This window comes from Corythoichthys intestinalis, chromosome 13 (genome assembly GCF_030265065.1).
Source record: "Corythoichthys intestinalis isolate RoL2023-P3 chromosome 13, ASM3026506v1, whole genome shotgun sequence".
NCBI lineage: Eukaryota > Metazoa > Chordata > Actinopteri > Syngnathiformes > Syngnathidae > Corythoichthys > Corythoichthys intestinalis.
In genome coordinates this window covers 800,238-828,090 of record NC_080407.1, presented here as the reverse complement: position 1 = coordinate 828,090, position 27,853 = coordinate 800,238, and the positions used below count along the sequence as shown (strand labels likewise).

The 27,853-nt window shown below is 46.8% G+C and overlaps 1 protein-coding gene across 7 annotated transcripts in view; it reads left to right on the top strand.

The window, feature by feature from the left end:
• The window catches only part of usp44 (ubiquitin specific peptidase 44), a 111,336-nt gene that overhangs the window by 81,387 nt on the left and 2,096 nt on the right, over window positions 1-27,853 (top strand). For 6 of the 7 annotated variants that reach the window (XM_057854660.1, XM_057854658.1, XM_057854661.1 and 3 more), the window contains 4 exons: window positions 25,595-27,114; window positions 27,181-27,382; window positions 27,448-27,556; window positions 27,643-27,830. In XM_057854660.1, coding sequence (XP_057710643.1) covers window positions 25,663-27,114; window positions 27,181-27,382; window positions 27,448-27,556; window positions 27,643-27,830 — 1,951 coding nt within the window. In that variant the 5' untranslated portion in view covers window positions 25,595-25,662. Of the gene's footprint in view, window positions 1-24,373; window positions 24,741-25,594; window positions 27,115-27,180; window positions 27,383-27,447; window positions 27,557-27,642; window positions 27,831-27,853 lie in introns of those variants that run through there. The other variant, XM_057854662.1, reaches the window with a different exon arrangement.

Genomic DNA, 27,853 nt, shown 5'->3' with positions numbered 1-27,853 from the left:
GCGCTGACAGTGTTTTAGTTCTGCTTTACTTGACATATTTTAATCATCGATATTTGGATGTTTGTGAGTCGTTCTTGAATCTTCTATGGCCGAAAAGCGAATAATCTAAGAATTGGAAATTTCGCATACCTCTAGGATACAAAGTATATGGCGGAAAACACAAGACTGAAAAAGCAGTTTCTGCTCTTGCACTCCTATTTAAAAGGGGATGGCGTGGCTCAGTGGTAGAGTAGTTGTTTCCCCCAACCCAGAGGTTGTGGGTTCGATTCTCCGCCCTGATGAACTCGCCGTTGCTCCTGGTGCTGTGTCACCAGTAGGTAGATGGCAACGTAGTATAAAGCGCCTTGAGTACCTTGAGAGGTAGAAAAGCGCTATAGCGAAAGTATAACATTATTTACCAAAAGAAACTGCTTTATTTTAAGCTAAAACAACTGTTGTGTTTGATAGAACAATATGTCTTTATGCTGCTATAGCAGAATCATGGCGCATTGGCCCCCGAACTATTTTTAATTTGCCCGTTTTACCCTGGAAACCCCCGTTTACAGACATCGCGCAACCGTTTTTGTTTCAACCCAGCCATGAAAACAAGATAAGTCATTATATTTATTATTCAAAATGTCTGTCATTTTTAGCTTCAAATCATTAATTGATGTCTACTATTTAGTTTTAAAAAAACTGAAATGATTCACTCGCATATTTTAAACTTTTAAACAAATGATGTCACAATGGAAAAAAAATGGCGTCTGTAAAAAAGTCAAGGATATCTACCTCATAACTATCGCTAAATTGTATTTTTTTGTTACTGTCGCTTTTTCCCCGATATGTTAGTTGATAAATAATCGATCCAAACAAAGAAAAAATGGGAAAAAAATGTTTCAAAGGGTAAATATATGAAAAAGAACATCTCGACCACTCTTTGATGTCTGCGATTTCTGCATCGCGACCCTTGTTATATTACCATGTTTCACCCATAAAATCCCCCCCAAAATCCAGCTGTAGCCATTCACAGCTCAGTGATACATGCTACATGAAGTTTTTGGATCAAAACAAGGTAAGTACGCGATAATATCTCGTTAGAGTCATGGCATCTGTAATTCTGGTCTCGCGTGCTCTCACCTCCAGATAGGGTTTTGCTGTTTAAAAAAAAAAAAAAAAAAAAATTGAATCGCCCTCCTGTCCAAAATTGTTCTTCCCCCAGAAAATTGAGATGTATCACACGTGCATATCGGACAATTTTGAAATTTGGCCAAATTGGGGGTCTCAGGGCGAAACTTCAAGTCACCTGAGTGTTTTCCACCATATCACCATTTAGATATTTTGTCACACCCCTACTTCAAATGGACTGGATGCCTATCGCCGTCCATGGCAGCCAACCAAGCCGTGATAACAATGACTTTGCATTCAAGTGAATATGCCGTGATTTAATATCAAAAAGGAAAAAAAAAAACATTGGATTGATACGCTATCGGCATGGTGTTGTCATCCCGTACATGTGTTTGCGCTAGTCCAAGTGTGTGGACGTCTTATCACAGATGAAGGCCGGGGGTCCGCGATAAGGGCCGACCGGGTGACGCTGGCCCAGATGCTCGATTAGAGCTTTGCGGTGTCGAGGGGGGCTTAAGAGGGGGCGCGCGCTCCGTCGGTATTTGGGCCGGCCTTATCGGCGGGCGCCCGGGTCGTCTCGGAGGCACCCGAGCTTTGACGCCACTCGTCACATTTGGGACCGCCGGCGTCAGTAGAAAAGGCGCGGTGATAGCGGCGACTAACGGGAAACCGGCTTCGCTTTTACACCTGTTTGGGACGTTCACATTCATCGTCCGAACTGGAGATTTCCCACTTGACGAGGCAAAGGAACAACAAGGATCTCCGAACTGTGGCAGCAAAATCGAAGCCTTTTTTTTTTTTGCTCATTGAAGCTTTTCTTCCCACCGCTACTAGTTCAACTTAATTACACAGCAAAACTAGCCAGCGAAATGAAGGCGCCCGTATCATAAATAAGCGGCGTAAAGTGTGAAATGAATGATTAAATTGTGTGTCGCCGAGCGTGCGAAATGCCAGTTCATTGTTGATTAACACGCGGCGTGAACATAGTCATTAAAATACAAATCATTGCGAATAGAAAAAGCGTTTAAGATAGCCGCTGATTTAAGGTGCGCGCATACATAGAATGGAGTCTTTTTACTGCCTTATCATTCATTACTGAGATTTTTTTCTTCAATGTGAGAGCAGCATTGAGATGAGTGTAATTGTCATTCATTAGTGCCATCTAGTGCTGAGGAAAAAGTGATTTCCCTCAAACTTTTTCAGCAAACCCACTGATCGGAATGTTCCCTCTGATTCTTTGGTGTCGCTCGCTCGGGTCCGATGGCATCTTAATTAGCTGCCGCTTTTGTCGCCTCGCTCATTAGACGGCTAAAGAGGACTTCTGGGAGGTCACGTGACGACTTTGACGGGGCCTGTTGAGTTCTGCCCGGCGACAAGGTGAGACCTGCTCAAAGTAGAAGGCCGAGAAAGAAAAACGGCATTTTTTCCACATCCCGTGAATCCAAAATGAGCACGTTTCGGACCGCCGCCGTCAGTAGAAACCGTATACCTCAATGTTTTAAAGACAAATGTGACGCATGATTGGAGGTCTGGTAACCCCGCCCACCTTTATCCCAGAGGAGCGTCCACAGCGATGGTGATTATGTCACCACTTAGTCAACTAACTGACACTGATGGGCTTGAAATGCACTCTCCGTCCCAGTGGAGACGGTCACCCTAGCCGGACCGCCCCCCGTCCCCCGGTCTGCACGGGGTATTGCGTTTCGTTGGAGTGACGGCAAGGCCAAGTTCAACAGCGCGGTTGGAAGAGAAGGCGGGTGCGGCCACCTGACAACACCCCATGAAGCCTTTCTAGGTTTCTCATTCAACTCACGGACGGCGCGAGACGTCCTATCCATTTGAAGCGGGAGCGTTCGCGAACGTTCACCCGCCCACTTCAAATGGACGGCCCTCGACGAGCGATAAACTCATTTTAATTGGGCGTCAATCCATCCGGCCGTCTCTCGCTCCAAATGCTGTATTGCAAGAGACAGGCGGCGCGCTTTGGGGAGGCCACCTCCGCCCCGACACTCGGCTCCAGTTACAGCAAGGCGCGAACCCCTACCCCCCCCGACCGCCTCCCCTCCGCGACCCGCCGCCTCCGACCTCCGACCCGTGCCGGCGCGGGTGTCGCGCGCACAGCCGGACGGGTAGCCCGGCTTTGTTTGGCAGCTGCCGCGCCTCGGTGTTCAGCCCGTTGGATTTAACGGCAGAGGAAATGGTGGAATTAGCTCGGTCGCGCCGGGGCGCGATAATATCCAACACCCGTCTGCGCGGTTTCGCCGTCGCACTCGGGGTGATGTCGGAAGACGGGTAACTTTTAGGATGTCCTCGACAAAGCTAGGGACCTGTTTTGATAACCTAGTTAAGAACTAAGGTCACCAAAATGTAAAGTGAAATAACCGCTAGGAACCGGTCAGGAATAAGTCAAGTCCAGAAGCCAATTCAAGACATTTGAGTGATAGGCAGGGTACACCAATTCAATAAAAGTTTCTGTGTGAGAGGCAACTAAAAGACAGTCAGTGTATACAAAGCACTGGTCACCACCGCCGATTGCAGATAAGAAAAGAAATTGAAGTTCAATTTGGGAAAAGTCTCCGTTGATATGAAATGATTTTTTTTTTTTTGAGTGACAAATTTAAAATTATTTGTAGGTATGTCTTCATTTGAAATGCATCTATGTGTGTCTGCTTTTTTCCAGAGAAAAAAAAAGTGTAACTGCAGCTAAAGTCTGGGACAAAATAATGGTTTCCTAGAATGAGCCGAGCATGTAGACGTAGGAGAAGGTTTGCTGTTCTATCATCGCTGGCTGAGTAAATCCCAATAGAAGCTGACTGGACAACTTGACTTTTTCACAGAGTTGACGTTAAAACCGGGGAGTGACGACCACTTTGCGGCCGGGGGGCTCGGAGGAGCTTAGCTAACCCGGGACTACGTTATGACTGCCGAGCAATTAGGTCATTAGCGTGAGCGCCGACCTCCGGATTAGGCTCGCCTGGTCGCTTTAGCAAACAGGCGGCGCTAACAATAACGCCGGGAACAATAACGCCAGTAACAACGAGGCGACGTCGCGCTGACGGTCAGCCCGGCTAATGTGCTTCACAGCTGGCTTCACGTGTAACCGGCTGCCAAATGGACGCTTCCCGGGACCGCCCCCGTCGCCATTGTTCGCCGACGTAGGAAGCGCGATCCTTTCCGACGGGAGGCCCCGGCCTCCGAGGACCCCCGCGACCGTTGCGAAGATTGAACAAGTACACATAGAAGCAGACAAACCGGTTATGGAGCTCAATAGCAAAGTTGTTGTTTGTGCAGGTCTAGCTAACTAGTACCACGACAATTAGTGTGCTGGGGTAGCTTCCCGTGACGAGCAATGCGAGCGCACGGATATTTCTTTTTTTTTTTGTTTTTTCGGAGGGGGCAGGGGGGGTGTCACGTTTCCGAAGGTCGTGACGGGAGCAACGCTACAATGATGCAGGTGCGCCATTCAGCCCCGAGCTGGACGCGCGCCCGTCATCGAGCGGGACCCCGCGTAGTCTGCGTATTCCCTTACGGTCGCCACAAAAGGCCGGGCGGCCCCGGTCCCGCTCCGGGTTCCGACCCCGGGACCTCCCGGTCCCGCAGGTAGAGTCCGCAGGTGTTCACGTTTCGACTGGGAAAAAGTTTCATCAACTTGACGGACTTTATGTGAGTGTCAGGATGAAAATGACCGGTGACAGCCGGTTTAAGAATCCTCCAGCGGCGAGGTCATTCCCACAGCCTTTCCCGGTAACAGAAGCGCCGCGTTTTGTTAACATTTTCTTTGCCACAAAGCGGAGTAACAGATACAAGACTTGTTGTTTTTCCCCCTCCACCTGAGGGACGCTTCAACACGTCCGCACATTCGAGACGACAATTGGCTGCATCTTGTGGACCGACGTTTAATTTTCGCTCGTTGGCTGGCAGTGTTGAATCTCGCCTCCCGGTCAAAAGAGATTAGACGTCTAGCCCCGTCAACGGCACTCAAACATGATCACTCCTCCCAGTTAAAACGAATCGGACGTGTATTGTTGTCAATGAGTTTTTTAAAAATCCAATTTAGTGTGATGTTTGGGGCCTGTGACCGCAGTATATTTCTCATTTTGAATTGATTAATATTGTTTTTTATCAGTTCTTGGAAATGATTTTATTTATATTAGAGCTGTCAAAATTATCGCGTGAACGGGCGGTAATTCATTTTTTAAATTAATCGCGTTAAAATATTTGACACAATTAACGCACATGCCCCGCTCAAAGAGATTAGAATAACAGTACAGGGTCATGTGCACTTGTTACTTTTTTGGGGTTTGGTCGCCCTCTGCTGGCGCTTGGGTGCCACTGATTTTATGACCATGAGAATTGTGTAATTATTGACATCAACAATGGCGACCTACTAGTTTATTTTTGGATTGAAAATTTTACAAATTTTAGTCAAAGGAAACATTAAGAGAGGTTTTAATATAAAATTTCTATAACTTGTACTAACATTTATCTTTTAAGAACTACAAGTCTTTCTATCCATGGATCGCTTTAACCGAATGTTAATAATGTTAATGCCATCTTGTTGATTTATTGTCATAATAAACAAATACAGGACTTATGTACCGTATGTTGAATGTATACTGTATCTGTGTTTTGTGTCTTTCCTTTCCATTCTAACAATAATTTACAGAAAAATATGGCATATTTTATACATGGTTTGAATTACGATTAATTAATTTTTAAGCTGTGATTAACTCGATTGAAAATTGGAATCGTTTGACAGCCCTAATTTATATATATTCATGAAAATTGACTGCCGAACACCCTGAAACATAATGAAAACGGAGCGTTGTTTTTAATCACGGACGCGAACAAACGCGGCCACATGAAAAGGTGCGCTTAGTGCAGCGCTCAGCTGATTTGCGCCAACGCAAACACGGCGCGGGCCAGAGGCTTCATTCATTCGGGAGACCGCAGCGGGGGGTTCAGCGCCAGGTTAGTCAAATAGAAGGCGCTCAGCCTGTGCACACTGTCCATTAACTGCAAAAACACGTGTGGCCATTGTTTTGCTTCACAGGCTCGTACAGTCGTTGAGAAATGACTCCCGTTAGCTGACATTTCATTTCATTGGAATTTTAGTCGATTTTTATTTTAGCCAGAAACAGCATTACCCGTCACCGGGCGGGGCCGCCGGCGATCGAACCGTCGACGGTAGCCATAGAACAAACTCCTCCCGATTGTATTGTGCTCGTACTCTGAGCGAGCAAGAGCCGCCTAAACTTGTCGCTCCGGTAATAGTAGCGAGTGAGCGAGCGCGACGGAGGGACTTCCGATGGTTCTTCAGCCATAATAAATGGCCGAGGCTTTGCAAAGCAAACATCGGTGTGGGAGCGAGCCGTCCAATAACAGCCTGTCGCTTCCAATCAAGCCTGAAATATGACTCGCCTGTCTGAGCTCCGCAAAAGCAAACGCCAGCGACCCCGCTAAGGCCCGCCGAAACGACAAATACCTGGAGATTTTGCTCCGTAGTTTGCGAAACAAACGTATCATTTCACTACTTTTAAATGTTATACAGTGGCATGAAAAAGCATCTGAACCTTTTGGAATTTCTCCCATTTCTGTATAAAATCACCATCAAATGTGATATGAGCTTTGTCAAAATCCCACAGATGAAAAAAGTGTCCACTTTAACTAAAACCACCCAAACATTTATAGGTATTCATATTTGAATGAAGATAGTATGCAAAGAACGACAGAAGGGGGGGAAATAAGTAAGTGAACCATCGCATTTAATAATTTGTGCCATGTATTTTGCTCTTCTAAAACCATTCTGAAGTTGATTTACTACCGTGTTTTGGACCATTGTCTTTTTGCAGCATCCATCCACTTTTTAGCTTCAACTGTCTGACAGGTTTTCCTGCAAAACGTTTTAATTCATTCTTCCATTAATGATTACAAGTTGTCTAGGCCTTGAGGCAGCAAAACAGCCCGAAATCATGACGCTCCCTCCACCGTGCTTCACGGTGGGGATGAGGTGTTGATGTTGGTGAGCTGTTCCATTTTTCCTCCACACATGACATTGTGTGTTACTCCCAAACTATTCAACTTTGGTTTCATCAGTCCGCAAAATATTTTGCCAAAACATCTGTGGGGTGTCCAAGTGCTTTTTGCGAACATTAAACGAGCAATAATGTTTTTTTAGACAGCAGCAGCTTACAGCGTGGAGTCCTCCCACGAACACCATTCTTGGCCATAGTTTTACGAATAGTTGATGTGTACACAAAGATATTGGACTGCGCCAGTGATTTCTGTAAGTCTTTAGCAGACACTCTAGGGTTCTTTTTTACCTCTCTAAGTATTCTGCACTGAACTCTTGGCATCATCATTGGTGGAAAGCCACTCCTTGGGAGAGAAGTAACAGTGCCAAACTCTCTCCATTTGTAGACAACTTCTCTGACTGTCAATTGATGAACATCCAGACTTTTAGAGATGGTTTTGTATCCTTTCCCAGCTTTATACAAATCAACAATCCTTGATCGCAGGTCTCCAGACAGCTCTTTTGACTGAGCCATGATGCACATCAGACAATGCTTCTCATCAAGACATTTCTTACCAGGTGTGTGTTTTATAGTGGGCAGCGCAGCTTTAGGCACACACCTGAATTAAATGTTTGGTAAAAATTGGTTTGAATTGCTCTTTAAGTGTTCCTTAGTTTCACTTATTATTTCCCCCCTTTTGTCATTGTTTGCATGCTATCCTCATTAAAATATGAAAACCTACAAATGTTTGGTTAGTTTTAGTTAAAGCGGACACTGTTTTTTCATCTGTGTGATTTAGACAAAGATCAGAACACATTTGATGGTGATTTTATGCAGAAATGTGAGGAATTCCAAAAGGTTCAGATACTTTTACATACCACTGTATCACACTGACGAACATGAATAATTGACGATTAGCAAAACTGTTCAGACTGTTGAACTGTATTCTGTCATAACTTGAATTCCAATATAAAATATCTGTCCTCGTTCTTGTTTGTTTTTTTTTTTAAATGTGACTTTTGATCCAGATTTGTACTCCAGAGCCATTTTTAGTCCGAAATATATGGTAATCGAACACTCTGTTATGCTAATAACGTTGAACTGACATGGTAATTATTAGCAACAGATACGCTGACCCTGCAAAAGAAAAAAAGGAATCTTTTTCCCCGTCCCATTATAAGTTAGCTGGCCAGAACGTCAGGATTACGTCTCGGAGGAAAGACTCGCGGAGCAATTTGAAGGATTTGTCGTCGAGAGCCAAAAGAAGATTGGCGTCAATTGGCCTCCCGCGTCACAAGCAAAGTAACGATAGAGGAATGATCGAATAGAAGCGCCTTTTTTTGTTTTGTTTTGTTTCTCCGCCGGCCGTCAATGAACTTTCTCGTCGCTCAATTTGCTTACGTAACCCTTGCCCTCGCTAATGCTTTCATTGAGGGAGGGGAGGCCATTTTGTGAGAGCCCCGGCATATGTGAGGCTTTGAAAAATAAATACATACATGTCAAATCAAATGTAGATCATTTGAAACGCACGTTAGCGTCAAATCAAAACTATATATGAATGGAAAATATTTATTGGAACGCTACTGAAAAATAATGCTAAATATGTTGCATGATTTGAAATGAATTCCAAACTGAAATTGCGACTGGAACGTAACAAAAATGCATAGCAAACGTCATTACTATTGGCTCCTTACTTGTACGTATTGCTGTTGATGATAACAAATCTATTATGGCTATTTTAAACAAGTAAAGCAATATTATTTCATTTACGCGAAGGTGTCACAAATCATCATGAATTAGCCGCCGCCCACCGCAGACATAGCAACAACAACCCCCCGCCCGCAAAATGAAGGCTTCCAAACGTGCACCGAGGGCCATTAAGGGGCCCCCCACGGGAGCCCCGACGCATTAAAGAAATTAATGCTCACCCTGGGAGCTGCTCCCTGACCTCAAGACTTAACCCGTATGCGTGCGTTCATACTTACTTCATTATTTTTAACTCTTTCGGTCCCATTGACCACCACAGGCGTCGTCCGATCCAAAACCGGAATTGACACCAGTAGGCGTCCAATCCGTTCGAAGCGGGAGGGATGGCGGCGAACGAGCAAAGGTTTACATTTGTCTATTGTCGTCAATGGCAGCCAGTGAGTTCATGAAGTCTTGGACAGTTTAATATCATCATAGTTTTGAACAAAACAAAAAAAAAAGTCAGCATACATCTTCTTGTTTTTAACTTTTTATGAAAAAGTTTCTCTCAGATAAAAAGTCACGACCTTTTTTTCTTTTTGTTATGACAGTAAAATAAATGCTTTTGGGGGGGCGGGCTTCTTTGACAATAATGACACGTGTGCTATCTGCCCGCATTTTCTTTTTGCAACTTTTTCTGTCTTTGAGGCGGCAGGTAGCGGCGGCAAAAGTCATTATGGCTTAGTCCTAGCCGGCGTTCTCGCTATCGCCGCCGTGTGCTAAACATCTTAGAAGGTTTTCCTCTTTTTCTTTCCCTCCTCTACCCTAAACTGCTTGACTCCCAAAATATGCAAGTGTGTATGGGCGCACGGCTAAAAAAAAAAAAAAAAAAAAATGAGCACATTACTTTGCTCACGTGTAACAATAAATATTTCCATTTATATGCAAATGATGATCTAGTGACCAAGAAGAATGGATCAAGCAAATGTGGGAAGAAGTGCAGGTCTTGTTTCGCCGCGTCTGACAGTAAATAATCTCCGGCCGTTTTCTATTATTTTGAAGACTGCCGTTAGAGCAAACTTGAAAAAACTTATTTCAAATGGCTCCAAAAGAGCTAAATGAAGAAAAAGTTGCGCTTAAACAACAGGTTGGATTCAGTTCCAGGCATAGGCGGAGTTTGACTTTTGGGGCGGGGGGGGGCACAACATGTTGATGACCCCAAAACGCAGTGTCAGCAATAAAATTAACTTACAAGAAGATTTATAATCATAAGTTGACAATGAGCGTTTTGTGTTTCCCATCATTCTTGAGGGGAATTCTAAATCAGTGTGCTTAGGCAATACTTTTCGCCAAGATCGTCATCCATTGAATTTGGTACGCCCGGCGGTGTCGTGCCAATATAGTTACCCCAGTCAAAAATTCTATCCCCTGGGCGGAGCCATATGGAGGCAGATTTGTGTCTATTATTCAATACAAAAAAAGTTACTTCAGTACAAAAAAAAAAAAAGTTGCTTCAGTCAAAATATATATTTTCAACCAAAAAAAAAAGTCGCTTCAATCAAAATGCAAAAATCAATTTAGAAACTCAAAAAAATGCACGTAAAAGCTATTTTTCTTTATTCGTTATTTATTCTTTTTGATTGAAGTAATGTTGATTTGTGTTAGGGCCACATTTTGGCTAGGATATTTTTGTCTTATTATTCAATCAAAAAATAAGTTGCTTCGAAAAAATAGATTTTCAAAAAGAAAAATCACTTCAAACAAAAAAAAAAAATTTTCAATCATAGAAAAAAGTTTTGAATGCAAAAAAATATTTGAGAATGAAAAATTTTCATTAGAACACTTGTTTTTCATTGAAAAAGTTTGATTGAAGCAATGCTTTTTGTGGTTGGGCCATATTATGATTAGGACATTTGTGTCTAAATCATTCATTCCCCAAAAAAGCTTCAATCAAAAAAATATTTTCAATCAAAGAAAAAAAATCATTAAAATATTTTTTTCTCTTATATATATATTTTTTAATTATATGCAAAGCAAATGACCATCTAAGGTGCTCGAAAAATCATTTCGACCCATTATAATTTTTTTTTTTTTTTGTGTTAATTCCATTCATTTTTGTTGCAGTTTTATTGCTATACAACTTTTATATATATAGGAAAGTCAATTACATGCAATGACAATTTTCGGCCACCAGGGGAGCTCCCCCTTAAAAGCCGCTTATGGTTCCAGGTCAAGTCAAAACTTGACAAATCTTTCCAAATAGCCTGCGTTGACTTTTGTATTTTTTGTCTTGATAAAAAGCTGAAAGAAGTTGCTTTTTTTCACTGGTCTATTTTAAAGTTGGAGTAAGTGCCTTCTCATCTTTGGACGTCCGCCTCACCTCATTGGCTGCCATTGACGTCCAATCGATTTGAAGTAGCTGCTAAGGAACGTTTGTTCTTTGGTTCGACGTCATCCGTGGCACTGAAAGAGTTAAAAGCAAACTTCCGAGTAGTTCCGAGTTACTTGAGAGTGCGCTTTGCTTTGCTTTGCTTTGCTTAGTTGACTTCCTCCCAAATTGCTGACATAATTACACCAATGTCATTTTTTTCTGACTCGCAGTCGGAAGGGGACTGGGGTGTGGGGGGGGTACAAAAACGGCGGCATTTCCACTGAAGCAGATAATTAGAGTCGGAATAAAGCAGGGGCGGAATAATTAATACATCAAAAGTAGATGAACTTTTTGTAATTATTTTTATTTAATCTCCATTCTAATTATTGTTCTAGTCGGCTGAGCCCGATTGCCTGGCCTCATTCACGCCTGTGAAATGCACCCGTGGCGCTCAATCCGCACGCAGCCAAACATCAACTGCCAAGGCGAATGCCCACCCCTCCCCCCCTCGCCGTGTGATTGAACTGTAATTTAAATTCCTCCACTGCAAAACAAACAATTTGCATACACCTGCCGCTCTCCTCCTCCGCTCGCTTTTCTTCTTTTTATTATCGCTGGCAGTACGGCGAGCAATCGGCTCGCCGCTTTGCTAATTAGCCGTTATTATCGCCTCGCTGTTAAATAGGCGCGAGCAAAAAAAGCCGCTGACCGCACGTCGCGTCGAACTCACCCCCGGTGATGGGCCGAAATTTGACTTGTACGTCGTTCACTTGTGTAACATTGAAAAAAAATGTTGCTCTGTTAACAAGTTGCCGACGACCGATAGCGTGAAATTTATCATGAGAAAGCGATTGAACTTTTTTCTTCTCAAGTGTCATATTTGCCTTTCTAAAGTGCTGACTTGGTGACATGATAATCAAACTATACTCAAAGTGCGCAACAGTGGACTCTTCACAGAAGCTCGATGCTCCGATTGGAGGAAGAAAAAAAAGGCTAGGAGGCGGGGTTTTGCAGCTTTTGGGTGTGTGTCAGATTAGGAAGTAATGCAAGTCAGCTCAATAAAAAGCTAAAGCACCCCGTCCCAAAAAAAAAAAAGCCAAAGCTTCATCACAAGCATGAAATTAAAGTCGCGAGCGCCGAGTGTCGACTAGATTAAAACCAAAATAAAAAAGTCCTGCTGCCGAGCGTCGCGTGTTGACTAAATTAAAATTGCCGCTTGATTAATGCACAAAACAAGATCAGATTTAATTAACATCAGATTTAATGGAGGCTCCCGCAAATGTTTTGGGCTAATTAAAGCGCATCTCGCCGGCCCTGATTGATGCCACAAATATATTCCACTTATTATTTGTATTATTATTTTTATTATTCCTTTATGCAGACGGATCATTTGGGAATAATTTAATTAAAGAGATCGCGATTGAGGGAGGCCTAAATTGATGCCTCACACATATTGCCTTTATTATTATTGTTAATGAGCTTTTGGCATTCTGCATTTCACCAGCTCATTTCCTGTGACATCCTTCCCGATCATCCCGCTTCTCCCAGGTTCTTCTTCTTCTTGCGCTATCAGGATGAAAAGGCGATAGTGTTGTCTTATCAGCGTGTTGTATTATTTCTCCAGGCCAATATTTAGCTATTATCTTGCACTATCTGCACATCTGCTGCTGTTGACTCCTGTCGGGCCGCCCCTGTGGCCGCCTCGCTCTCTCTCTCTCTCTTCAGGGGGAGCGCTGACACCCGGTGGCCGGGAGGGGAGCCGCAGCACGCTAAACAATCATTTACCATACATTTCCGTACGTGTGTGTGCCTTTGAAATCTCTGGCTGCCGCTTAAACCTGTCCGCACTACGAGTGTATATGAGCAAAGTTTTAGATGGAATGCGGCTCCGGGCCTGACCTGAACTTGAACCAAGTTGACATAAAACCAACGACTTACCAAATACTTTTCTATACGGTTGCAAAAACACAATGTTGAAGAACGTAAATCCCCGCGAATCATAGGTCACCGTCGTCACGCGGAAGCGCCACACTCGTTTTGATGTAAGCATCTGGCAGTTTGACAGCAAGTATCCTTGCTCGCCTGGACCGCAAATAAGCTTACTTCCAAACGCTTCTCTAATATGTATTTTTGTCCGCATTATATGTGAAGTTCATTTTCCTTGCCGATCCAGACATCATTGCCAATAAGTGAAATTGAGAGCAAACAATTATTTGTGTGTGATTTTGAGGCCATTTCTTGACCAGCAGCTTAAAAAATATGAACCGTTTCCCACCGCTCTTGGAATTAGACTGACAGAATCTGGTGTATTATCGTATGATGTTTTGTGATTGACGTAACATTGGCGTATTTGCAGATTTTTGAAATACAAATTCTTTCAAATGATTTCTTTTTGGAGGGAACCAAGGCTCAGGAACACCGCTTTTTCAATTTTTCTAACTAACTGGACTTCTTTGAGACATCTGACATTTCACTAGACATTCTTGCTAGCAGAATCCCAGACGGGGCGCTGTCCTTTCACCGTTTGATGCGCCGCAGGGTCAAGACGGGCGCCATCCGCCCCCTAACTGCCCGAGTGGTAGGCCTCAGTGCCGGGATTGGCGATAGGGCAGCTTAGGGTCAGTTGCCAACAGGCTTACACTCACAAGAGATTCACACGATTACTGGTTTCTCGTTCACAGAGCTGATTTGTGTACACTCCACCCCTCCCAATCACTTATCTTATGGGCCCCCCCCTTCTTTCCCTGGTCAACAGGCCCCCCACATGGTGTCAACCAGAAATACATCTAGCTTACGATAGAACCAACATATTCATAGTTAGTGAAGGTGTTGAATGTATTTCTTGTTGTTTCTTTTCTTCTGTCCCCCAAATTCCACTTCCTGTTCGCTGCTTTGTCTTAAAAAACAAAAACGTGTGATTTATACTCTTGGAATTAGACCGACAGAATCCGGTCTATTATCTTACAATGTTACTTATTTTAGCATTCAGCATGAGACGTATTGATGTAACATTGGCGTATTTGCAGATTTTTGAAATACAAATCCTTTCAAATGATTTCTTTTTGGAGGGAACCAAGGCTCAGGAGCACTTTTTTTAACAGCTTTTTCCATTTTTTTTCACAAAATGTTCTCAAACTGGACTTCTTTGAGACATCTGACATTTCACTTGACATTAGTGCTCGCAGAATTCCAGACGGGGCGCTGTCCTTTCACTGTTTGATGCGCCGCAGGGTCAGGACGGGCGCCGTCCGCCCCCGAACCGCCGGTTCAATTAGCCGGCGCGACCTTGACCGTGAAGGTCAGCCGGCTCGGGAGGGAAAAAGCCCGAGCGGAGCGCCGAGGAAGACGGATGTGTGCGCGCGCGCCCGGCTCTTATCAGTGCAGCTTGCTGGAGTTTTAAATTATTCATCCTCCTCCTCCTCCGCCTTTGCCGCCTTCCACATCTCCATCACACGGCTGCCCGCATCCGCCCGGGGAGCAGGCGGTCGCCACGGCAACCTTATCGCAGATCGCAGATTTGGGGCTCCAGAAATGAAATAAAAGAGGAAATTGGCTGTATTAGCATAAGAGGAGTCAGCCCGGAGTTGAATACACACATCACCGCGCTTCCCCCAGCAACAGCCCCACCCCTTCCTGTTTCCCTTATCTGATGCCAGCTATATACGTATATATATATATATATATTTTTTTTAAATTCTACTCTCCTTTGTTCCTTGGTGAAGAAGATGAATACGTGAGGTGGGGGGGGGGTTCTCGCCAAGAAGAAGCTGCTGTGCCGCCTGATTGACAGCTCACTTTATTTCCCGGCCCCTCGTTTTATTTCTTCGGCAGGGAACTCTTTGTTTTTCCACACCGTCTCCATCTTGTAGCAAATCTCTGCCACCACATCTGGGATCGTTTTTTTTTTTTTTTTTTTTAATGACATTTTTTGGAACGCGATAATGTCTTTCGAAATGAATGGAGGCCCGGTGTCGTCACTGTATTGTCAATAAATAAAAAGACTGTGCTTTATGGGAGTTAAGTTGTAGAATCATAATTGATCTTTTGAAAGGAAATAAAATCAAATCTGAAATATATGAATAATTCCTCGAGAGAATAGTTATTTAGTCGTAAAAATTCAAGCATTGATGACTATTTTCCTAGACGGACGCCGAGATTGCCCCCGCCTCCGTCCCGCCTCCTTCCCTAATTGAAGTTAAACAGCTGACAAATATGGCCCCCAACTCCGTGGCTCCCTCCCGCAGATGCTTATAAATGTCAACATACGCTCCCACTTAGACTGACACTCCCCCGGGGACAACGGCAAGTGTTTCTTATGCTAATCACATATCTTCCTCTGGCCGACAGCTTTTTGTACTCAAAAACGGGGGTTGCTTCCGAGGGTGGGGGGTGCACAAGGGGGATAATAAGACCACCGCATCTCCACTTAGGTTAAGTCATCAAAACTAAAGCAAACTTGTTAAAGTTGAGACGGGGCTGGGCTCGAAAAGTAAGCCTTGCCGGTCCAAAAGTGAATGTGGTGCAATTCTAATACCGCAAGCGTCGCGCTGTAGGACAAAATTGACGGTGCGTTTCCCGCATCTGGCCACTCGGCGGAGCAAATCCGATTTGAGGTGGACTTCCTCGGTGGTCCTCGCCGCGCGCGTCCTACGTGCGATTTCTCGTCGCCATAGAAACAGCGGGCGCCCGCGGCAACGGCCCGCCCGCGCGCCGCCGTCTCAGGCGCGCCAAGACGGCTAACGGAAAGTGGCACGGCGAGACGGTTTGAAGACCAAACTTTGCCGTCCACGCTCCCTGGCACGGAGCAGATAACCGGCGCCGCGTCCGGGATCCCGTCGCGGGCGCGTCCCCGTGACGGTTACGCTCGGGTGGCGTGGGCGCGGCTAGCGCGATTCCGCCGCGGCTCGTGGGTAGCGTCCTAAAGGGATGCGGTCCCGTCTTGTCCGGTCAGTCGGCGGCGGTCACGCTACCTCGCCTGGAGCGCTTCGCGCGCCTACGCTGCGTTTGGACCCTTGGCTTGGACGCTGTCCTAGCACGGTGGGCCGGCGATAGAACCTCTGGAACAAAAGCGATTGAAACAAGTGTTTACAACAACAAGAAGGATGTGTTGTGGCCTAGAAAGTCAGTGTGCTGTTTTCTTGGCATTTGAAGCACGTTTAGTCCTACTGAAGGCCCGTCCATTTTGTCCGGGAGGGTTACTTGTCAGTCAGAATGGATCGGACAATGGCAGCTAGTAAGTCAAGAACCTGATAAGGCCCAGTAAATAGCAACTAGTGTTTATTGTTAGAGTTAAGCTCGCAGACTTTCTGGGAAGGCGAAGATAGAGGATAATGGTGCTGAAGAGATTAAGGTTAAAACGAGGAGTGAAGGAGGATAAAGTTAAGATGATGGAGATGATGAGGAGGAGGAAGCGCCGCAACAATAACAAGATGGCGTCCGCACGCCACCGTCCAACAATGGCAACGGGAGGTTCGTGGGCGCCGTCTGGCGCCGCTTGAAAGTCTCCGCGTCGGACGACACGCCGAGACGTCGTCGTCCAGCGGCCCGTCCGATTGGCCGACGTGGGAAGCGCGCGACAAACTTGTTTGTGAGCCGCGCGGGCGGGATTCGTCCCGCTTTTCGCCGCTCCTGTCGGAATGGAACGGGAAGCGAGTGGACGGCGGAGATTGCGTCCGCGCCGCCGCTTCCCAAACGGGCTTTTCTTCGAGCGTGCGACCTCCCTCCGCCTGTTCCCGCCCGCGCCACCTAACGGTATCGCCGACTAGCGCCCCCGAAACTTCCTGTTGTCTTTTTTTCTACTTATATTTGATTTCACTTCTTCGATGTCGTAAACTGAAAGTTCACGAAGCCTTCAAATGTTCGTGCGCAAATTCTGAATTTCTCAAGACCTCGTATAATGCGGACAATCGTTCCCAAAACCAAAAATAAGACGTCACTTATGAGCGCAGCCATTTTGTGACATCCGTATACACTTTGTACATGTGTGCCAGTCTATCAATCTCAGCACACTTTCATTGAGAACAAGCGAAAAGATGCGGCTGCTAAATAAAGTCTTATTATACCACCAACATGTTGCAGAACATATGGAGAGGCTTAGTCACTTGAGTTGCTTGTGAAACTAACCTTTTCACATCATACAAGAAAAAATTTGGATAACGTCCGTGGGAATTCTCAGCGAGTTGAAAAGAATTCCTGTCGTTTTCACCCTCGTGACGCCCCGCCGGCACCCGTGTTTGGGCGAGGCTTCCACCTGAGCGTGGCGATGGCGGCGTCATTCGTCGGGCTCAGACAAAACAAAACTTCTCGCTTCAAAGTTGGACTCGGGTCGACCTCGACTGCCAACGAAGCGGTGCGGGAGGCCCCCGCACGTACTGTAGTGGACGGCGCAACAGGAGGTCTTTAGCAGGTAGCGTCTCGTCGCGCTAATCCGCAGCAACGCAAAATGAGTTTTTTTGTGGGTGCTGCTTTTGAAAGGAAGGGGAACGGGGGGTGGGGGTATCTCCATCATCTTCATCACGTCCTGCCTAAAGTGGTAGAATGTGCACCTTCTGTCTAATTTGGACATTATTCAGAGCTGTCACAGCGCAATTATTTCCTGCTTATCTGTAGCGCACACAAGATGGTGCGTTTGTCACGCTGCCACACACATGCGCTGACACACTTTTATAAATTCCATTGATGACTGCCTGTGATAGGACCCCCCCCCCCCCCCCCCTTCATTACAGCATTGATTACCTTGAGCGCCTTATCGCACAGAGACGCCACACAGGGGGGACGTATTGTTTGCGACGGGCCATTGTTGACGCACACACAACAGGCATGCACATACACCCCCTCGCTCAGTCAACCACACACACACCTAAAACAGAACATGCACACATATATATACAGTCTTACAAGTGCACTCAAGAAATTTTGAGGTTTAGATCAGGTGGAAGCCTCAGTTGAAGACTGGGACCGTGTGCTTTGGTCAGATGAGACCAAGATTGAGCTTTTTGGCAACAAACACTCTAAGTGGGTCTGGCGTGCCACGAAAGATGCGCGTGCTGAAAAGCACCTCATACCTACTGTGAAGTATGGGGGTGGCTCAGTGATGCTGTGGGGCTGTTTCGCTTCCAAAGGCCCTGGGAACCTTGTTAGGGTGCATGGCATCATGAAGGCTTTGAAATACCAGGACATTTGAAATCAACAATCTGTTGCCCGAAAGCTGAAGATGGGTAGCCTGGTACACCAGACTCAACGCTGTTCCAGCTATTGAGTCTGGCCACCATTCCCACGGAAACAATTTCCAGGGCGGAGCAGGCCACAGCAAACAGACAGCGGAGTGGACCAATCAGCGACGAGCAGACGTGACATTGGTAAAATGGCGACGGCAGGACGAGGGACTTGCGCGCGGAAGTAAACATACGAAGAGAGTGGAGTTTATTCGACATGGCTAGCGCGAGACAGACTGTTGTCAATGACTCGTGTCGATGTGTTTTTGGTCATTTAAAACTGATTTTACCGTGGATTGGAACATATTCTCGGCTCTGCCGTTCACCATCTGTGTTGCTGAAGAGACGACTTTCGACGCGCAAGAGTGACGTTGCTCGTGAAGAATACGTCACGCAAATAAACGAATCTGATTTGTCGATTGATTTTGTATCTGCTCGAAAAGGCCGTTAATGGGATGGTTCCCAGACTATTTCTCTCAGTGTTTAAAAAATACAGGGAGAATAGTCTGGCAGAGCCAGGCTAGAAGATGGGTCGTCACTGGGTCTTTCAGCAAGACAATGACCCTAAACCTATGGCCAAATCTACACAGAAATGGTTCACCAGACACAAAATCAAGCTCCTCCCATGGCCATCTCAGTCCCCAGACCTTGTTTTGTTGGCAAAAGGGGACTGTACAAAGTATTAACACCAGGGGTGCTAATAATTGTGACACACATTATTTGATGTCAAATAATTATTTCCTTAATGTGGGATTTTTCCCCACTGAATAAATGCACTTGTATTGAAGGTTGGATTTTTCTCTTTTTTTCCATTAAGGTCCCATATTATTTGAATTAAAAAAATATATATTAGAAGCTAAAAAACACATCTTAACCAGGGGTGCCAATAATTATGGAGGGCACTGTATGTGTTTTGGTAGTTACGTAGTTAAAAGGAAATTTACATTATCTTGAAAACGCCCATCGCTGGCTCCCGACGTCCAATCCATTTTGACTTGGAGGAGATGCCAGCCGTTGACTTCACACTACACTTGCACAAATACACGCTTCCTTCCATATTCAGTTTGTCACTCAAACCGTTCCGTGATGAAGTATTAGATGCAATTCTGGCCCGGCGCTACGCGCGTCTGCACGACTGTCGGCGGCGGCCGTTATCGGGCCTTGGCATCTGTCGGGCGACGAGATAGGGCGGCCCGCGGGCGGTCGGCCCGCTCGCCTCGACCACCTTAGACGCTTCCTTTAATGCGCGAGAGGAGCGTGCAAACAAACAGCGGCTGATAGGGTCTACGCTTGTCACAATGGCTCAGGATCGCCATCTATCTTGCACCTACACATACACCAGCACTTTTATTACCAATCTACGTACAACACATTCACATATACGGTACTGTGCATGCGTGGATATCCCATTTTGGGTCACGTAGACCACAGTATTAACAACAGTTATACAAGTGTAGCCCACGTGACCCAAAATGTGATGTCTACGTATGTGGACACTAGGTCTCGAATATATTTTTTTATTGATAATTATTTTGATTTTTTTGTTTACGAATGAATAAAATGTACATGAATACAAATGTGACGTTGAACATACACGTACCTAAAAAAATCACCCTATGAACGACATCCCCAATTCTTGACATTGCGGCAGCCGCGGCGAGCGACAGGCTAGGAAGAGGCCGAAAAGTGGCTGAGATCAAATGGAAAGATAAGCCGGGAGGAGAAATGGCAAAGTGGATGGATTGCCACGGAAGAGAGGGAGAGTGATGGTGCGAACGGTAGGAAGAGTGATGCTACTGATAGGAAACGGGAGAGGAAGGCGGCGGCCATTTTCTAGCATAGGGGACATACGTTACCGTGACGGCACCTCGTGAAATAGAGTTCATCTACTTCTCTGAATCCGGATGCTGTTGTCATTTCGTGATCCAAACACATACTTAATATTACCACGACCACAAATGATCGTCCCAATTGGTGGTGTCACATCATTCTTTTTGTATTTGTCTCGATGCTTGTTGCGATGTCATCATACAGGAAGCGCAAATATTCATTGTGTTTGGAATCTCACAAGTGAACGGACCCTAACCCGGATTAAACTAGGATCGGATCAATGGGCGTTCCAGCCCGGCTAGGATGTCGCCTAATGGACCGGCCCAGATCTAATCTCGGTGGCTCGTTGGAGTTGACTCTTTGGCTTTCAGAATATTTGGCGCGGCGTGAAACTTCATCCGCCGTGAGTCGTTCAATAATTCACGAGCTCGCTTAGGACTGATGTTAGACGGCGACGCCAGGCTTCAGAATAGGGACTCGTGTTTGGATTGAAGCTCTCGATTGATGGCGATGATCAGCGCACCGAGCAATTGTATACGGTTATTTCCGTCATATACGGTGGAAACGAGGAAAATACAGCTCGTTTTTGAGGTGACCGCAATATGCCCGGCCGGGCGGTTTTTGTCCAAAAGCGAGGCGGCGACGATTGATCGGCGAGTCCGAGTCGAGGCCCCGCGAGGTGCGGTCCCGCCCTCATTAACGGCGGGAATGTGATTAGCGGCTTATCGGCGGCATCGCAGGAGCCCTCGTCCTTATCTCCGCTCGCTTCCTGCCACGACGGCATTAATGCGACAGGAAGACCGTGAGATTGATAACGCAGATGTGAACTGGCTTTGTTACATCAAAAAGAAAGTAAATAGCAAACACAGGTTCGCTAGACGAATCAGTACAATTGCAGCCTAACTCTTGCTGCCGCTCGAAATGGCTCGGACGTCTCTCGCCGTCCATGGCATTCTTGGCCTAAGCTATCGCAAATGTGCGCCTTCCTTTTTGCTCTTTAACATTGGTCGGTGGATTTCTCCAAACCTTCAACAGTGTAACACTGACCCCATGTGAAATAATGGTGGTACCACAACTGGAATTTGGGTATATTTCTCTTTGGCCACAAGAGGGCAGCCCATCAAAGCAAATTAATTTTGTTGCACGAAGCGATTTCCTACAGCAGTAAAAAATATTGAAATAGTTATATTTTCTGTGCACGTTTTCAATTAAAAAACAAAAATCAGATCTTGTAGCCTGGCGTTTATATAGATCTATTTTTAGACGTCATACCATTTTAATGGCTGTTAAATTACCACTTAAAGTGCGCGTGACACCAAAAAGCATGTTTATTTCATATTTCACACGGTGTGTTTTATACTCATGAATGAAATGGACCGCTTGGATGTGTGTGGAAGCGATTGTTTTATATATTCAATTTTTGAATCCTGCGCCATGAAAATGGGTGACTTCTGGCTTCAGTCTCAGGACGAATGCGAATGTGACGTCACCCGGGTCAGCGTCTCTCAATACAGCATTGCTTTATAACGTGTAGATGGACTGCGGATTCAGCTGATTTTGCGGATTAATTTGTTTATTTTTCACATCACGCCAGCCAAACTTAAAATTGTTGCTGCACCAGGGAGTGGCGTGAGCCTTTTTGAGTTTCCATAAGTTCCGGTTCACCACATATATTGGTTAAAACAAGTCCTACTACTGTGGGACCATTGGACTTACGAGGAAGTGAGTAAACATCGTATAATGTCAGTGGCACACGTTTTAATACGGAGGTGGCTTGAATTTTGTGGGTGATTGTCCAGAATGCCACTCGGCCGACGACTGGTGGCTTGTTTGTACACACCCTTCTATCCTCGGCTTATTGCCCTCTTCGTGCGCCCGGTGTTCTGTCAAATTTTCAACCCCATCAGAAATTGCAACATTTGTTAAAAATGGCCGTGAATACGGCGATTACAAAGTAAACACGACAAATTCTCCTCAAATAAAGCACTATTTACTTACGTTTGATCATGGACGGACATGTAGAGAAGTTCTCCTCAGACATATCCTGCCATGTTAGCTACAAAACAACTGCAAGCCGCTCTCTGTTTACGTCTTCGCTGTGTAGTAAGGTGTTATTTTACGCCATATTCGTGTTGACCACGTGGCAGCAGCGAAGCGCTCCTCCGACGTCGGCCAGTTTGTCCGGCGGTACTCTCCGGCCGCTTCCCCGGCAAGCTCTCCTGTCCGTAGCAGGGCAACGAGCTTTAACTCGCTCGCCGCCGGGCGGGTTGCCGGTCGGCGAAGACGATCGACAACCCTGCCCCCGTGTGACGTGATCCGGGCTAGTTTTGTGTTGATTTTTTTTGCTTTGAAAAGCGAAAATAAGACTGAGACGTCACTCGGTTCGGGTTAGCATGTCGGCTAGTTTTCACGCCTCCCGGTTTGTTTACATTCTCCGAAGCCGGGGCAGAGAAATGACAAAGCCTGACTAACTACGGTGGCATAAAATATCGTTCGACAGTAAAGGTGACGTCGACAGTTTTGACCATTATGGAGTAATTTTGCCATGTCCTACCGAATAAATGCATTTTTAGTATTTCATATTCCATTAAGCACAAGACTGTTATTTGTCATGACCAGTGTTGTTAATTTTACTTTAAAAAAGTAATTAATTACAGTTACAAATTACTTCTCTCAAAAAGTAATTGCGTTAGTAACTCAGTTTACCTGAATGTAAGAGTAATTAGTTACTTGGCAAAGTAACTAGTGATAATTTTTTTTTTTTTTTTTTTTTCAAAAACCCCCCCCAAAAAAACGCAATGTGAAGTTTAAAGGGTTTGGGGGACAATTGGCCCTAGCCCAATTCTTTACCCTCCACTTAACTAGACACAAGGGTATTGCGATAACTAGATCGTAACCTTTGCTAAAGTTGTTAAAATTGCTCCCGTTATTGCATTAGTTCCCTTCTGTCTACTTTAAACATGTGTAAGTTTTAAAACTGTTTCATCATTAAAAGATTGATTTAAGTTAAGATTTTGCTGATTTAGGAGCATTTTAGATTGAAAAAAAAAAGTTACTTAGGTTGGCTAGGAAGGATTTCTACATTAGAGCCTTCCTGAGAGGTCTACTGCTTTAAGATGGCAGCTGTTTACTAACGCATGTAGTCCTTAAAACATGTTGCCATTGCAGCTGTGTCTGTCATTTGCATCTAGTTCTATAATATGATATCTACCGTGTCATGTGGGTGTAGTTTGTCGGCTATGGCTAAAGTCAGGTATTACTGGAGCCACCTAGCATCGCGGTTGCAACGGCGTCTTCCCCACTCCTGCTCTGCTCTCTCGTCACCGTGAGTCCGTTTCTCTCAGACTTTTTTTATTCAACCAACTTAGTAACGCACGCCTTTCCCGCCTCAGTAACGTAAAGGCGTTGCCAAGATAAGAAAAGTAATTAATTAGATTACTCATTACTGAAAAAAATAACGCTGTTAGTAACGCCGTTATATTCTAACGCCATACCATTTATTTAGCAATTGTGGAAAAAATACTTGGATAAAAAGAATATCCTGTAAAAATATTGGAGTAGAGAGAGTGAAACAATGACATTTTGCGGCTCTCTTCGTCACATTTTCCTCGTTCTAAATACTTCCCCCTCAATGGGCCGAATTGTAAATCAGATGAAACCGTGACCCTGCCGACGTCATCCTCCTGTTGGGGACGCTGGACCCCTTTAATGGTAGGCGGGGCTAAACGGGAAATTAAAAGACTCATTTCTCGTCATCTGTGCTTTGCCAAATTGTTGTATAAAGTCAAATCGTCTTAAAATATGATTCTAATTCACATAATATTGCTATTTAAGACTATTCTTCATCCTGTCGTACGCACTTTAAATTGCCTCTGGGGTGTTTAGATCCATTACACGTGTTGTAACGTTTGGACTTTACTGAACATACTATTGGTTCTGTTCGTTTTTTAGTTGCTCGGAGCGTTTTTTATGTTGTGTTCCCTCGTGTGCTAAAACAAATACAATATACTGCACATGTTTTACGTAGGAATGAATCATTAAATTTTAATTCGACTACTGGTATTTCTCCTGAGCCTAAATAAAGTGATCATTGTTTCCCTCTAGTGTTCAAACGTGGTACTGCAGGAGATTCTGCCTCAAAGTTAGTTGAGTATTAATTATGTCAAGGGCAAACGACAATACTGCGTTCACATTTATTTGCCTTTATTTTGGACACATTTCTAAGAGGATTGGAAATTTGAAATCAATTCAAAAGAGTACATCGTTTACGTTTGAGAGCGGACGAATATTCCGCTACATCGATTCCTGTTTGTCAATTGAATCCACATCTTGTTTGACAGAAAAATGGAGCGTGAACAGAAAAATGGTCATCAATACGCAGTTTGGAAACGAAAGTGAGTTGTCGTGCACGCGCTTGCCCTCAACCACGCGACAGCTGCTGACAAGATGGCGACCCTCCGAGGACGAATAAAAGCACAGCATTGAGTGTCGCGTCGTCCCGTCGAGTAGAATCGAAGCTCGGTATGTAGCATTTTGACTTTTACTTGTCCGTCGGCCTCCGCTCCCAACGAGCCCCGGTGATGTTGGTTCCGGAGCTTCGAATTTGTTCGAGACGAAGCAGGAGCGAGCCCGGCTAAATTTAGCTTAGCATGCTGGATCATTCGTCAGTCGCGTTATATTACATCATCGGACAAATTGTGGAAACGATCATTTCAAACACTTTGACTGTCGAATGTTTTGCACTCGAGACGAGTGTTTGTTTCGAACTCGGTCCAGTCCGTTCCACGCGAGCTTGTTTATGTGCTCAGACTTTAGTGCACGCCTTCTTGTTTTTGTTGTTGTTGATTTGTCACTGTCAAGCATGCCGACTTTGCCTCTTAATTTTTGGGGGGGAAATGTCAGCCTCTGTCGTAGCAGGCACGAAAGTGCTAACTGAAGTGCGAGCGAGCCAACTTTTCCTACTTGTTGCCACTCGTCAACGTGCGTCATTTCCCAACGATCACACGCAATTATTCTTTTTGAACATAAAGATTCTGCCCTTCTGTCTCAGCCAGAGACTACATCCTGATTCGCACTCCTTTAATAAGCCTGAGCAGGGGGGTGTAAATGCTTATTTTACTAGATGTTTGACTGGTGCTCCCTTTTCAACCCTCAGGGATGTGAAGTTGTTGTTTTTTTTTTCTCTCTCTCTCATTTGGTAAACATTGAGAACGTGGCTGGCAGTAGTCATTTCAAGCCTTCTTGCCACCTAGAGCTCCGCCACAGTGCCCGCGTGTCATCTCCAGAGTCGCGGCGTTTTCCGAATTGAGCGCCATTGATGGCGCGAGATCCCCGATCGAGTGGAAATTGTCAAAGTGTTTTCTGTCCTTTGGTAGACATCCATCAGCATGCCCCGGGGGGGCGCCCTTTTCAGTGGCCTCGGTGATACGGAGCCGGCGTGAAGATGGACCGCTGCAAGCACGTGGGGCGTCTGCGTCTGGCCCCGGATCACTCCATCCTAAACCCGCAGAAGTGGCACTGCGTGGACTGCAACACCAGCGAGTCCATCTGGGCCTGCCTGGGCTGCGCTCACGTGGCGTGCGGGCGCTACATCGAAGAGCACGCCCTGCAGCACTTCAAGGAGCAGCGTCACCCGCTGGCCATGGAGGTCAACGAACTCTACGTCTTCTGCTACCTGTGCGACGACTACGTGCTGAACGACAACGCCACGGGGGACCTCAAGCTGCTGCGGAGCACGCTGGCCGCCATCCAGAGCCAACGCTACGAGGTCACCACCCGCAGCGGGCGCACCCTCCGCTCGGCCGGCGAGGCGCCCACGCCCCGCGGCGCCAGCGAGCTGCAGCTCCGGGACGAGGACCGCATGTTCACCGCCCTGTGGCACCGCCGCCTGGCGCTGGCGGCTCGCGTCTTCCGCCTCTGGTTCGGCCTGACCGGCCGCGGCCGGGCCAGGCAGGAGGAGGAGCGGCGGCGGGCGGAGGCGGAGGAGCGCAAACTGGAGGCCAGGGAGCGAAGGCGGGCGCTCAAGAGGCAACTCCGGGAGCAACTGGAGCACGCCCCGCTGAGGAAAAGCCTCCGTTTACGTCGGAGGACTCGCCGAGCGTCGGAAGGCGCCGGCGCTGCCGCGATGCCCGAAAAGACCAAAACGCCGCCGGCTCCCCTCGCCCGCCGGTCACGCACCGCCTCCGCGCCGACCCCCAAAAAAAACGCGCGCCGGAAAAATGCTCGAGCCGAATCCAAAAGTCCTTCTTCCGGCGGCAAACCCAAACGCGAGCCCCCCCGCCAAAGCGCCGGCCGGCAAAAGCGGGCCGCCGAAGAGGGCGGCTCGCCCTTCAAGCGGCGCCCCGCCGTCACTCCCGGGGTGACGGGTTTGAGGAACCTGGGTAACACGTGCTACATGAACTCTGTCCTGCAAGTGCTGAGTCACCTGCGCGGCTTCAGGGAGTGCTTTCTGCGCCTGGACCTGGCGCAGACGCCGGAGCTGCTGGCGTCCGCCGCGCGGGGCCGGCCGGCGGGCGAGGCCCCGCCCCGTCGGAGCCCGGCGGGGGCGGGCCTGAGCGGCGGCGCCTCGCGGGGAGGCAGCATGGAGCTGATCCAGGCCAAAGAGCCCGGCTCCAAGCGCGTCTCCCTGTGCCACGAACTGCGCACGCTCTTCCGGGTGATGTGGTCGGGCAAGTGGGCGCTGGTGTCGCCCTTCGCCATGCTGCACTCGGTGTGGCAGCTGATCCCGACCTTCCGCGGCTACGCCCAGCAGGACGCCCAGGAGTTCCTGTGCGAGCTGCTGGACAAGGTGCAGCGGGAGCTGGAGAGCACAGCCGCGCGTGCCGCGCACAAACGCCTCGTCAAGCAGGTCCTCGGCGTGGTCAACACCATCTTCCGCGGCCAGCTCCTAAGCCAGGTTGGATCCCTTCGGGTCCGCGCCGCTCCGCCCGCCGCTTCCACGCCGTTTTTTTCTGCCCGGCAGGTGACGTGCGTGTCCTGCGAGCGACGTTCCGACACGGTGGAGTCCTTCTGGGACCTGTCGCTGGAGTTCCCCGAGCGTTACCACAGCAACGGCGCCCGCGACTCTGCCGCGCAGACCTCCTGTCACCTCACCGAAATGTTGGCCAAGTTCACCGAGACGGAGGCGCTGGAGGGCGACATCTACGCTTGCGACTACTGTAACTGTGAGTTCCGGCTCATCGGTCCTAAAGTCGGGACGCGCAAACAGCTCCTCCTTCTTCTCGACCAGCCACGCGAAGGCGGCCCTTGTCCAAAGTCGTCGTCCTCACGCCGGCGCAAAAACAACTGACGGTCCGCAAAATGCCTCAAGTGCTACGGCTTCACCTGAAGCGCTTCAGGTAGGATTTGTTCAAAGATGGCCATTTTTCAAATGCGCCGCGTCCTCAGGTATAAGGTGAACGTTACTATTTCAAACCTCGCTCAGGTGGTCCGGTCGCAACCACCGGGAGAAAATCGGCGTCCACGTCAGCTTCGACCAGCTCCTCGACATGGATCCGTACTGCTGCGGCGAACCCGGGCGCTACCTGTACGAGCTCTCCGCCGTGGTGATGCATCACGGGAAAGGCTTCGGATCGGGCCACTACACTGCCTACTGTTACAACTCGGCGGGAGGTCCGTTTTTTTACTTTCTAAAC